General features: G+C 39.0%; 1 protein-coding gene across 14 annotated transcripts in view; it reads right to left on the minus strand.

The window, feature by feature from the left end:
• MBD5 (methyl-CpG binding domain protein 5) overlaps window positions 1-13,844 on the minus strand; it is a 494,793-nt gene that overhangs the window by 14,635 nt on the left and 466,314 nt on the right. For all 14 annotated transcript variants that reach the window (XM_070070952.1, XM_070070949.1, XM_017342834.3 and 11 more), the window contains one exon: window positions 11,500-12,708. In XM_070070952.1, the coding sequence (XP_069927053.1) occupies window positions 11,500-12,708 (1,209 nt within the window). The remainder of the gene's footprint in view (window positions 1-11,499; window positions 12,709-13,844) is intronic.

Below are 13,844 nucleotides of genomic sequence, written 5' to 3' on the forward strand. Positions count from 1 at the left end.
CACTGCCAGCCCGAGACACCTCAACAGAGTTTGGCCACCAAGTGAGCTTGTGTGGGTATACGTGAGAGGGGTGCTTGTATAAGCGCCTTTGCCACAGGTACCCCCAAGGATCTCTGTCATGGGTCTTGAAGCCATGCCCTCCCAGGGAAAACAATAAATAGGAAGAACCTGAATGTGACTTGAAAATAAAAACACTTTTAGAAAAACACTGCCATTATTGATCAATGTAAGTGAAACCAGTGTTGCTGGCTATATAAACCCAGCTTCAAGACAAGGACCCTGGTTACCTCTTACCCCAGTTTCTCCCTTCACCCCTAAGTCACTTCTATATAAAAACCCAGAGGTTAGCTAAATGTCTCATGGATAAGAAAATAAACACCAATGAACAAAAAAGCTTACTAACTTTTGCCATCATATTTTTGTGACTAATTTGTGAATAACATTTATGATTGCTTAAAATCTAGAAAACGCTGATTAAAAAGGGGTTCCATTATCAAATCTGTAAGCAAGCATTTCTCATTATTCAACGAAAGAATAGTCAAATAATGGAAATGTTTTATTATTCATATTTTTATATTTTGTCCTAAGGAACCCAAAAATCTTAAACACACAAATTCAGTTGGGCACCTCACCCACTGCATGCTAGAATACGAAACAATGGTGTTGCAATGTCACATAGAGAAAAGTGCCCTATTGTGATGTCTAGAAAAGCTTAAGTAAGTTGAATGTATCCATAAACTGTTAAAAAAGAAAGGTGTCTGTATATTTTCACATTTCATGTTGGAAAGGAAGCTCCATCTTGTATTCACTTATGTGAATGGACTATAAGAAAGTTTTGCATATTATTTGTATGTAACCAATAACTAATTCCACTTGTATTTAAATGATCTTCTCGGTAATAGGAAGGGAGCTCTCTTTTAATATAAGGTTCTGTTAGACACAAATGATACAACAGTTGTGAGAGATCTCAGGATCTCTCAGGATCAGGCCATTGGATGGAGATTCACACTGAAACAAAGCATGCCATCGCAATGAAAACTTATCCCAGTTCAGGCTTATCCTTAATTAAAAAAACTAAGTTAGTTTGTTGGTGGGAGCATGAAATTAGTGAAGCCATTATGGAGAACAGTATAGAGGTTCCTCAAAAAACTAAAAATAGAATTACCATATGATCCAGCTATCCCACTTCTGGGTATATATCCAAAGGAAATGAAATCAGTATATCAAAAAGCTATCAGCACGCCTAAGTTTACCCTAGGTTTACTTGCAGCAATATTTACCATAGCCAACATATGGAATCAACCAAGGTATCCACTGATGGATGAATGGATAAAGAAAATGTGGTATATACACACATGGAATATTATTCAGTCATAAAAAGCATGAAATCCTGCTATTTATGGTAACATGGATGGAACTGGAGGTCATTAAGCTAAGTGAAATAAAAGCCAGGCACAAAATGACAAATAAAAATGTCAATTTCATAGAAGTAGTATGCAGAATAGTGGTCACCAGAGGTTAGGAGAGGCAGAAGGAGGGGCAGAGAGGGAGCCTGGATAACAGGTGGCAAAGACAGTCACAGAAGAGCAATGATTTCTAATGTTCTGCAGCACAGAAGGGGGACTCAGTTCACAACAATCTACTATGCGTTTCAAACAGAACTAGAAAAGAGGAACCCAAAGGTTCCTAACACAAAGAGATTACCCTGATTTGATCATTATACATTATACACATACATCAAATTATCACAAATATGTACAATTATAATATGTTAATAAAAACTGAGATCAAACTGTTCGGGAGGAAATTACAATTTAGCCTATGTGCATGTGAGAGGGGCCTGAGAAAACCGGCGTCTGCAAAAGCCCAGCATCTACACGTCAAAGTCCTGCCCAGACCCTGATAACCTCCCAGGTGGTCCCAGCCCTTCCCCAGCACCAAATGGGTCATCTGGCCTGATAACATAGAGCAATGAAGCCACTACATCCTACAGCCTAGTGGGGAGGGCCCTCTGCCAGGTGCCAGCAAGCCTGGGGAGGAATTTCCTAATTTACACTCAGCAAACCCTTTGTCCAGGAGGATGGGGATGGGAAGGGGCGGAGGGGAGGAGGAAACTGGACCCTTTTCCTACTATAGGCTCAGTCTAAACAAAGACTGCACACTCAGCTCTCCACTGAGCCGCCCACCTGGCCTGCCAGGTGTATTCTCTCCATTCAACCCCAGTCTGAGTGATGGGCACTCTCTGTCCGTTACATTCTGACGGATGCCCCGCCCCCAGTAAAACCTTGCTACCTTGCTCTCTCATGCCTGAATTCTTTTTTGCGCAAAGAATCCCATGACTTCTCTCTGGTGACAAAACTATTTTTGTCTTCAATCTTTATTTAAAATTAAATAAAAAATAAGGGACAGCAAAAGCATTTCTTGTGCATTTATTATGCTTTATCCATCATTACAAACTAGTATTTTTATTAAACTGCATTAAACTGCAAACTATTCTTATTGTTGTTATTTTACAGATGTGGCTCAATGAGTTTAAGTAACATGGTCAGAACTGAAGCTCAGGTCTAACTTCAAAGTGCTTAACCTATCTTCACCATACTAATTCTGACATATGTTGAAATAAACATTTTATATATGTAAGGTTTACACTTACCACACACAAAATACAACCACACATGCACATTCAAAAACTTAGGTCAAATGATTTAAAATTAAGTTACACTTTTAAAGAACATTTAGATGATAACTAACCCAAATTTATCTTCAAAATTTTTATGCTTTGATAATTTCCTAGTCATTTTTTTCTGAAATAATTATCTACTATTCTTTTTTTTTTTTTTTTTTGACAGGCAGAGTGGACAGTGAGAGAAAGAGAGAGACAGAGAGAAAGGTCTTCCTTTTGCCGTTGGTTCACCCTCCAATGGCCGCCGCGGCTGGCACGCAGCGGCCAGCGCACCGCGCTGATCCGATGGCAGGAGCCAGGTGCTTCTCCTGGTCTTCCATGGGGTGCAGGGCCCAAGCACTTGGGCCATCCTCCACTGCACTCCCGGGCCACAGCAGAGAGCTGGCCTGGAAGAGGGGCAACTGGGACAGAATCCGGCGCCCCGACCGGGACTAGAACCCGGTGTGCCGGCGCCACAGGCGGAGGATTAGCCTATTGAGCCGTGGCGCCGGCCCAGTATTCTTTCTTCATTTAAATCTTCTCTAAGGCTTTAAGGTACTCTCACAATGAAATATATTATTTAGGAAATATTCATTGGCCTTGAAAGAGAATACAATGATGGTGCTTTCTGAAACTAAATATAAATAGGATACACATCACTGTGCATTACTGACATAACAAGGTCATACATATCCAAAAGAAAGTGCTTATTTTATTTCAGAATTTTAGTACTTTACCGTAAAATATATACTGAATGTGTGTTTTTTCTGGAAAATATTCATATCCATGAACAATATTCAGACAACTCTTTAAAGATACCTCAAAAATGGTATCATGGAAAAACAAAATAAATTCAATTTCTAGTCACACAGAAATCATGTTTAATGGTTTAAAAATGGAAAACCACTCAGCTACTTTGCAAATCAAAAAAGTACTAGGAAATCAAATATATACATACAACAGTAAAAAGTGTAAACACACACAAGTATTTTTAAGTCACACTAGAGGAGCAAGTCATTCAAGGTATGTAATAATTTTGTAATTATAATCTTGAATAGGAATTCCAGAAATTATTTAATTACTATCTTTGTGAGAAATTGGGAGAAGAATTTATCTTTACTCATAATCTGCCCACATGGTCTCGTCTACTAATGATGATGCTGATAGTAATACCCATCATGGTATATACTCTTTACACACATTATATATAAGAATTATAAAAAGATGCCTGGAAATTATGTGCATTTATAGATCAAATATAGCTCTATTGAAAACATACACATATACTGAATTTTCTGAATGTTAAAACTCTTCTTTCATTGAACTCTTTCAGATTCTTTAGCTATAATGATTCTTCAGCATTAACAGTCACATAGGCTGATTAATGGGGTTAGAAATGTACTCAGAAAGCCAGACTCTATTATATGGTGGAGGATTAAGCATTTTCCTGACAAAGGCTGAGTCTCTTGTTTATTTTGTCCACAAGGCACATACTAAAGATTTGGCAATTTAATTTTTATATGGGGTCAGCACCATGGCTTGTAGTATATCTCAGAAGTAACTTAAAGTCTATGACAAAAAGACACAAAGCTCACAGAGCCAAACTAACCCCCTAAAGTGAGCACATACTAGAAAACCTTGTATCAATGATGCTAGATCACTTTTGTATGGAGCTAGTTTACTGGAGAGGATGTCAAAATTCCCTGCAGGCTTTCATCGGGATAACACCTCCCTTTGTGAATTCTTTGCTGCTATTTAATGCTGAGGCAAAGCTGTCACACAAAGGTCAAAGGATGAAGCACAAGCCACATCACATCACAGCTTCCATAACAGACAAGATGAATGCCTTCAAGCTCCCCTTCTCATTCTTCACTTCCCATTCCATCTGTACAATGCCCTGTTGTTGGGGGGGATTTATAAGGCAATGAGTACCAAGCTTAGAGTTGCAGGACCAGCGTTGAGGCTGGCTTAAGTGCCTGTGAGTTGGGTCCTTAGGAACGTACTTCACTGGGCTTCCGTTCTCTCATCTGTAAAAGGGGGATCATTATGCACATCATTATGGGTCATTGATGGGACCTAAGAACGCCATGAACATGAAGGTTCTCTACAAACACCAAAGCAGCCTTTCTCCCAAAGTGCTGTGGGTATTAGCGAAATTATTTTAGGTGGAACACAGACAGACGTTTTAAACATTTTAAAGAAGAGTTACATCTTCATTTAAATTTATATTAGATAAATACAAGTAATATATTTGATTTCACACATTATATCTTAAGATAAGACTAAAGATGTTATTTAAATTTAAAAATTAGTTTGAAGAGTCCCCAGTAAATATGTGTTCAAAAAGTACTTGCTGAATGAATAAGTAAACTGGTAAATGAATTGAAGGAAAAGTGTTAGGTAAGTAACAGCATAAATAATACACAGTTTAACTGAAGCCTGGAAAATACAGCTCTACAGCAATAAGGAAATATGAGGCAAATATTAGATTCATTATTAGCAAACATTTATTAAATAGTAAATGTTAAAATAATAGTAAATATTTCAAAAATAACATCTTCAAACTGTAAAATTCTTCCAGCTTAAGTGCAATATTTCACTATGTTTGAAATAGGAGTTAATGGTAAATAAAAAATTTAGGGTAAAAATTTGATACAACTATAACAGAACAGATGAACCTAATTTTCCAACAGTAGTACAACAAAAATACTCATGGAGAAGTCCCTTAAAGAAATCCCCGACTTTTCAAACAAACTAACCAAATCCACAGCATCACAGAGTTAGTCAGGGGCACTATTGGAGGCAATTTTTTTTGGGGGGGGGCTCCCAATTCTCTTCACTTTGGAGAACAGTATTTTTTGGGGCACCAAAAAACCACATTTCAGTTGGAAAGTATATCTATTCTAAATGTGATGGCAAATTGCATAAAAATCCACAACATACAAATAGAACTAAATGTTTTGGGTGAACTATTTCTAAAAGTTCATGGAACTGTATTTACCCCGGACCTGAGGTTCCACTGGTCGCTATCTACATGAAAACTGTACTGACAAGATCATGAATTCTGCGCTGTGTCTCGGTTTACCTGTGTGAAGACAGATGGGCCTCCTCTTCCTCCTAATCTCACTTAGGAGAAAAAAGTTCACAATAATCCACAACTCACCACAGTAAAGTTTATTCTCACCCAAGCTCTTTACTCAGCATAGTCTTTTTCTTGATATCACATCTTTGATTTTTAAATTTATCTTTTAAGTTTTCATCAGGAACTGATTTTGTTAGCTGGGATTTTAACCTTCTTACTTTCCAAAATCTTTTTGCCTCTCTTCTCTAGAAGATTCCGGTGCTGACAACCATTGATGGCACCTGTCAGCTAAAATGCAGCCCAAATACTGCAAATATTGACTGGGTACAATAAAAGGACTTGTTCCCAATGGTCGTTAGGAAAAGGTATAAGGCAAAATAAATACAGAAAGAACACAGAGAACGACAGCACCAAAGAACACAATCAGCTAACTCTGTAATGAAGCACAGAAAGAACATTCTTCAAAGTTTCAGCATCACAGGAAGGCACACCTCTCAGAGTCAGCCTCAGAGTCTTAAGTTACACGAGCCCAGAGCAGGGCAAGCTGTCTCTGGTTATGCTCCACGCTGTCAAAATGTGCATGTCTGTGATGCGGCACTGACATACAGCAACCGAATGGCTCCCAAATAAATTTGGATAAGATTTTTTAAAACAATGACAAATTCTGTCAGTTTTGAAAGACTATTCAGAAAGTTACTTTTATCTCTAACTGCTAAATATTACAGTGTGGGAAAAAGTAAACATGTGATTCTAACCAGGAGCACCCTACCCACTGCCACGGACCCTTGGAAACTCATGTCTCCAGTGAATCAAGTGGTATTGCACAGAAGCGTAGGTCCTCTCTCCATAGTCAGGAGCTGTCTCTCTACCTGTCCAACAACAAATGTTACATCGAAAAAAAAATTTTTTTTGATACCAAACCAGCAGTAAGTTCTTTTTCAGTTTTGCCCCAGGTGCAAATACACATCAAAGGGAAGAGCAACAAAATGTGAAGACCAATGGGATAATGTTCAAAAAGAGCAAAGATTATCTACACAGAAAAAAAAGAATTTTAGTTTTTCATTATTATTACTTGAGAGGCAACTTTTTAGGCTAGTTAATGTAAGATCAAAGATGATAATTATAAAATATGTTTTAGAAAACAAGCATTTCCCCATATTTTTAATAATTATTGAATAAGTACATGAAGATGACTGTTTTCCCTCATAGTTGCATTTACTGAAACATGACTGCACATTATGGCTCCTAGGTGCAATAGGAGGGGTAGTGAAATCCTTCTCAAGATTTCTCTAACCTGATGCCAAGATCTGAAAGTGCATCTATCTGACCATGACCAGGTACGGGAGCACAGCACTGAGCGCTTATTCTTGGCCACTGAGCCACAAAAAAATGCAAGACTCATAGTTCTGAAGGAAATATGCACCAATTATGCGGAACAAATATAGCTACCTCCCAGAACGTGCTCCATGATAAACTGATAAGGAATAGAAAAAAGCCTGAGAGTAGGGAGATGCCACTTCCTGAACAGCATAATGACAGGCACATATCCTTCAGTGTGTCACGTAGCTTCACTGTTAGGACAGTAATATGTACATGACTCAGCCCAACTTTTGACAGACTGTTAACAATTCCTGCTAATTAATATTGTGCTTGTGGGGGGAAAGTAGAAAGGTAGAGGAAGTTAACACTCCTTAGAAACACTGAGGTAAGAGGGACTTTCAAACTCACTCAATAAACAGTGCTTTAAACACTTTCAAATACAACTTGTGCTTGATTAGTGGCTAATATTAACTTACAGTCAGCTACATCAATCTGTGTACAATATGCTGCAGAAAAATAATCACGAGCTATTTCATTCTTTGAATATTAGTCCTTATAACCCTTCCATTCTCAACTTGGTTAATAAGAACTTTGTGCAAGGGTAATGCATGGGTAAAGAATATCTAAGGTCAAATGACTGCAATTCCATAATGGTGGCATTAGAATTCATCAGACTGCCTAACAGAATACGGTGAGGAGGCCAGGTTTTTTTTTTTTTTTCCTTTTCTGAAAGGAGTAGACAGAGGTCTCCTGATTTCCTCCCCAAATGCCTGCAACAGCCAGGGCTGGCCTAAGCCAAAGCCAGGAGACCAGTTCTCAATCTGAGTCTCTCATATGGCCAGCAGGGACCCAAGTGCTTGAGCCATCGTCTGCTCCCTCCAAGGGTATGCATTAGCAGGAAGCTGTAATCAGAATTGGAACCAGAACTTGGACCTAAGAACTCCAGACATGGGATATGGGCGTTTTCAGGCAGCTTTTCAACCACTGCACAACATGCTTGTCTCAAGACTAAAGTTTACTGAGCCTCTTTTGTGTGCTGAATAATCTTATCTATGGAGTCTCATTTAATCCATAAAACATCATTTTGAGGAGGAATTAACATGTGACTTGAGAAGCAAGGACCCAGCAGCTCCTGGGAGATTAACAGACCACAAAGGACCACTTAGGTAACTGGAATTGGGATTCAGTTCCCATGAACCCCCAGAGCCCACACCTCTCTCTCCTACACTCTCCTTTCTCTGTAATTCTCTGTAGACTGTGCTTGCACAGAACCTGCTGCTTAGAAATCATACCTCCTGGGAAATCATCTCAGAAACTGCTGAACTTTTCTAATGCATTATCAGTGGCTCTGCTACATAAAATTTCCCACCAAAGATGAAATGACCAAGTCATTTACTATCACGACCAACAATGTCTGCTAAAATAGTAACTTCTAAACAATGTGGAGATCTCAGCTCTTGCTCTGATCCCTGCACTGGCCTCTCTCAGACCAGAGACCACTTGTGCAACCTGCAAGCTCGAGAAGTTCCCAGTTTGCTTTGAAATAGTAAATGTGCAATATTGCTAATTAATTATTTAGCTTTACTACTTCAACTCTTCGAAAAACAAAACGAATTGGAAGTGTTGCTAAGAGCAGAGATTGCAACTGAAAATAATAAATGATAGGCTGGTGGATGGAGGGGGCTTAAAAACGCATTCTAAAACTTGAGTTAACATAGATTTTGTCTGGTGCGATCTGGCAGGAGTTTGAATTAATTTACTTTGATGGCCACAGAAATAGTACAGAAGTTGGGAGGCTAAAAATGGTTTTAAAATGATAACATGTAAGGAAATTGTTTGGCAAACTTTTTCTCCTGAGAAACTACAAAAACATAATAAACACTAGAGGATATGATCCCATATCCCTCATTAATAAGGTGGAATTAATAAGGTTTTACTGCAATAAACAAATTATTTATGGAGTTAGTCTCTTTCTTTCTAGACTTTATTAAAATGTTACAAACGGCCACAATATACGCAAGGGAACCTAAGGCACTGTTTAACTTTTTAAAACAGAAGTCTGGTTATTAAGGTACAAGGATCTCCTTTTCCGACACTGTGCTGAGCCTTAAGGGCTCTAGATAAATAAAATGTCTATCATCATTGGTTCACTTTAACAATTTTTAAAAAATGTTCTCCTACAGGTCTTTCCCACACAGATCATGCTCTGCCTTACAAGATAGTGAACACAGTTTTATCTTTCCTTGATGAACCAGAGACATTAATACTGCAAACAAAGGTAAGGGCCTGAAATCAGACAAACCTGTGTCTTTGGAGACCACTGTTGGACTCACTGGGCATCATTTAATAAGGCATGAAGGAGTCTTTCCTTTGCTTTGTGAAAGACAGAAGGAAAAAAAGTGTCTGTGAAGTGGTACTTGGGTTTTTCAAGTGCAGAAGTGAGGGAGCTCCTGAAGAGACCAGAAGCTTTTAAGAATGTTAAAATGTTCACTAGAATTTTTAAGGCTGTTAAACCTTGCTTTCTAATGATAGATAAATATTTCATGAATAAATTTTTAACACTTTATTACATGTTTTCAGTTTTTTACTTCTAATGTGTATTTTATATCATGTTTTTGAATTACTAAAGATATTTTAATGTATCTTGATAGCAAGGTTTTTACTTGACAATGCAAAATAAGGATGTCAGTTAAAGGGTGGAGGAACACATGAACTTACAGACGTAATCTGATACTCTGCATTAGACATTAGTCATTGCTACAATAAGGAAGAAGACTCTGGATTTTAAAAACACTTGCTTATCTTATGGCGAATGAAAAACAGCTGATTATTTAAATGAAGCAAAATAAATATTTCTTGGACTCTTAGGTAATATTTACGTTTTTAAAATCATCTCTCCTAACAAGAGTGGATAACTCAGTCACAGGAGTTTCCAGGCACAAATTAATCAGAAGATTCAGACCACTGCTTAGTGTGAAATGTGTTTCAAATACACACCTTTATTCCCCTGACAGCAAAATATTATTATTCAGACAAGCCACACAGGACGGAAGGAATGTTTCCAGGGAAAGGAGGCTGTAATCTTTAGTTAGGCTTTTTGTAAAATGGCCCATGAAAAAAACTTGGTGTGTCTGCCTAAAGGTAGTAAAACTGTTCAGTGTCTACATCTAGTATTTGCAGCAGTTCCATTTGTATCATAAAAGACCACTTTTGCTGTTTCTAATTATTTCTTGAATAAACTATCAAAATATTTAGGTTTATCAACTTAAAGAATGTTTGTCTGATCTCAGAAAGTACAGAGAGCAAAATGTTTGGAGAACAGGAGTATGGAATTAATTTTCTTATCAAACGCAGAGACATTATTCTCGGAGTGTATCCTGACAAGCATATATTAGGCACTATAAGCAAAGGTTTAAGGACCTCCTGGTCATCTGGAGAAAGACAATCCTTTCATTGTGCTGGCAAAAACGTTTTTGGTTTCCTGCCATTAAACCCAAGTGCCAGAGAAAGTCTAAGCAGAGTTGGACTAGTATTACACAATATACTCTTTAAGAGAATAATGTATACCTGTAAGAGTAATTTTTATTACCTAAGAAAATAAAAAACTACATTCGCTCTCAACATAGGAGCAGAATGTGCATAATTATCTGCTTCTGGTAAGATGTAAATTTTTCAACCTATTTTAAACATTCTGTTTATTTCTTGCCTAGTGAGTCAATTTTACCATTTGTAAGGGAGGAAACAAGGAAACCCAGAAAACCCCTACTAATTTCTTCTAAATTGAATGGTAGTTTCATGGAGCAGTTTTCATTTAATTTATATGATCAGATTGTGTTAAGTAGAACCAGACTAGGGGGTTAAACACTTCCATGTGTTACAAAGGCCCAGAACTTTTCCTGAAATGAGACACCATTTTGAACTTAGACCTTACCTGTTGATTCCAGAAACAGCTGCAACTCCGCCTAGATTTTATCCCCTCTCCAGCCCTCTGTGTCACATTTAAGCACACGTAGAAGTTGCTGTCCCCTGTCACCTTCTGTCATCTGGGAGGGCCCCTCCCTCTGCCACATTCCTGGACCACCAACAGCTACCAGATTCCCCCCCAACCCCCATTCATCACCACTGCCTTCCTCCTCTGTGTACGGAATGAAGAATTAATAAATGCAGGGAAGGAAGGCAGCACTGACAAAATTCTGGACACCTGACTGCAGGACTGGAGCCTCCCTGGGCCTAGTGGGATCTGTACTTTCACAACTCACCCCTTGTGCATAGGGCATTTTGGTGACCACAATCACCACTCCCCTCCATTTGATGCTCAGTGAGTCACGAAGAATCCTAATTTCAAATCCAAAGACTCCAGTGTGATGATAACAACATACAAGTACCGATACCTGGACAAAGATTAGTATTTGACAATGGATAAAGATTGGTATACCTTCCCTTCCTCGGGGCTTTGTTGACATGAATTGTGAACATCGTCTTCTCTTACTAATTTTCCAGGCCAGGAAGTCAGTCCCTTGATTTGGCCCCAGACCAAGTCGCCAACATTGAACGTCCTTGGTCTGTAATGTATCAATTCATTGGAAGAGGGGGAGTCTGGATTCCTTAGGTCATCTTCACTACTAATGCTTTTAGCGTCTGAAGGGCTAGGCACACACCCATTAATGCTTTTGGCATTGAAGTCTCCATTGTAATGGATGTAGTCTTTGACCAGAGAACTTTCCAAACTATTTGAGGAACTTGGAGACTGCTCCTCTAGGATCAGGTCTTGCTTTGCAGTGCTGAGCAGCTCTCCAAACCCCCGATTCTGTCGGGGTCTGTTCCCATTAATGTGTGCACATCTTTCCACAGTGTTCTCCAGTCTCTCCTTAAAACTCATCATAGTTCTTTTGTAGTTATTATACCTGAAATTTTCCTCCAGAATTTTATCCCCTTGACAGTTTCTTGGTGGTAACAGGATTGGGTGCTGCTCCCCAGGCAGAAATGGCAGTGTGGAGACGTTGTTGGACCTTTCATGACAAGGACTACTGTGGATATGGCCTGGGTGATCTAAAAATTCCTCATACTTCCACCTGTTTCGTTCTCCTCTGGGGCTCTGCTCCCCATCCCACTGCTTTTTGGAGGCGTGGCAACTTGCTGACTTGAAATACTCAAACCCATCGCCTTCGTTTGCGTTTTTCCCATGGTCTAGATTCTTGGGCAGCCGAGCCCCTCTTGCATTCCTCAGTCTACCATCATGCTCAACACCTCCCATGTTTCGTCCATGAATGACAGCACTGACAGCACTGGAGAGATTTAATGGGTCACCAATTGAGGCAGTGAAGGCACTCATGGCACTCAGGGCGGGAATCGGGCTGATCTGAGTTGTACTGTTGACCGCAGTGGTGATGACAACCTGCATTCCTTTGCTGGCTGCATCGACAACTGCCTTGTAAATGGCATCTACAGAAGCATCACCTTGGCCACCCACAACGAGGCCATCCTTCATTTGCTGACCAAGAGATGGGTCAATCCTCGGTTGCAACTCACAAGGTGTCTCTTGGAAAGGTGGAAGCGCAGTGTTTGGATTCTCAGGAAGTGCTGTGAGCCCCGGCTGAGTGTTTATTCTTTTATTTAGAAGAGCTGCATCTTCCTGCATTCTCACCTTAAAGAAACAGACAGTAAGCAGTGAGAGAAGGAGAGAAAAACATAAAGCCCTTAAGGAAAAAGACAATTTTAAGATTTATCAAAAGATAAATATAAGGAGGAAATATAAAGAACAAGCTTCAAAAAATGAAATAAAAAGTCACTTGGCATACATCTTGATTATTTTCCCACTGTATGTTTGGATGAAGTCATTCGGCAGATATAATTCACTTATTTTGTCCCCATCATTGCTAAACATTTTGTAATTCTGCTAAATAAAATTTGAGGCGGCTAGACATAAAAAGTTTTCAGGGGATGATTCCACCTATTAAGTGTTGTTATAGGTCTTTGTAACTTGAGATTCAAAGAGAGAGTCAAGTCACAGATGGTCAAACCAAGGAACTGGATTAGGAAAATGATTTCTAATTTACTGATGTTTCTACTTAATGAAGTGAAATATAACATAAAGCAAAACACATATACTCCATTCTCAACAGTAAAATATTCTGATATGAGGTTATGCTTTTGAAGTTTGTAGATGGGACAGTAACACCTGCTCCTTAGCTTTATCAGGTGACTGGCGTAGGGACAGGCCCAACAATGACAATGGCTCTCTAGGAAGTAATTCTCAATGGGAAGAGGTAAAGGAAGACAATGGATGCCTCTCAGTGGAGCATGTCAGAACCTCAGTACAGGAAGGAGGAGTGCAGTCTGAAAACATCCTTGAGATTACTCTGACTTCATTAATATCCACTTAAGAATTATTGTTCCAGACCCTTGATATTTTGACTTTTCCTCCCAAAGATAATTTTCTTCCTGGCTTTACATCTTTCCCTATTAAAGCAGAACCTGGGATCCATCAGCCTATCAACCATTCTTCTGCTACTCTTCCCTTGTCTACACCTACCAGATAAAATCCCCACATTGGAATAATTCAATTGCCTGTCTTACCTGCATCTACAGTGAGGGTGCTGAGTGTCTGTCTATAGGAATTATAGCTTCTAACCTCATCTGGGGGCTTGTTGCTGCTCATCAATCCTGTGATCCTCTAGTCAGATAGTCAGATATCATTCTCATTCTCCATAACTATTCACATCTTCATCCATTTCTTCAAGCCGGCTGCTATACCATCTCTGGCACTATTCTTAGTAGATG

This window comes from Oryctolagus cuniculus, chromosome 3 (assembly GCF_964237555.1).
Source record: "Oryctolagus cuniculus chromosome 3, mOryCun1.1, whole genome shotgun sequence".
NCBI classification, from domain to species: Eukaryota; Metazoa; Chordata; class Mammalia; order Lagomorpha; family Leporidae; genus Oryctolagus; species Oryctolagus cuniculus.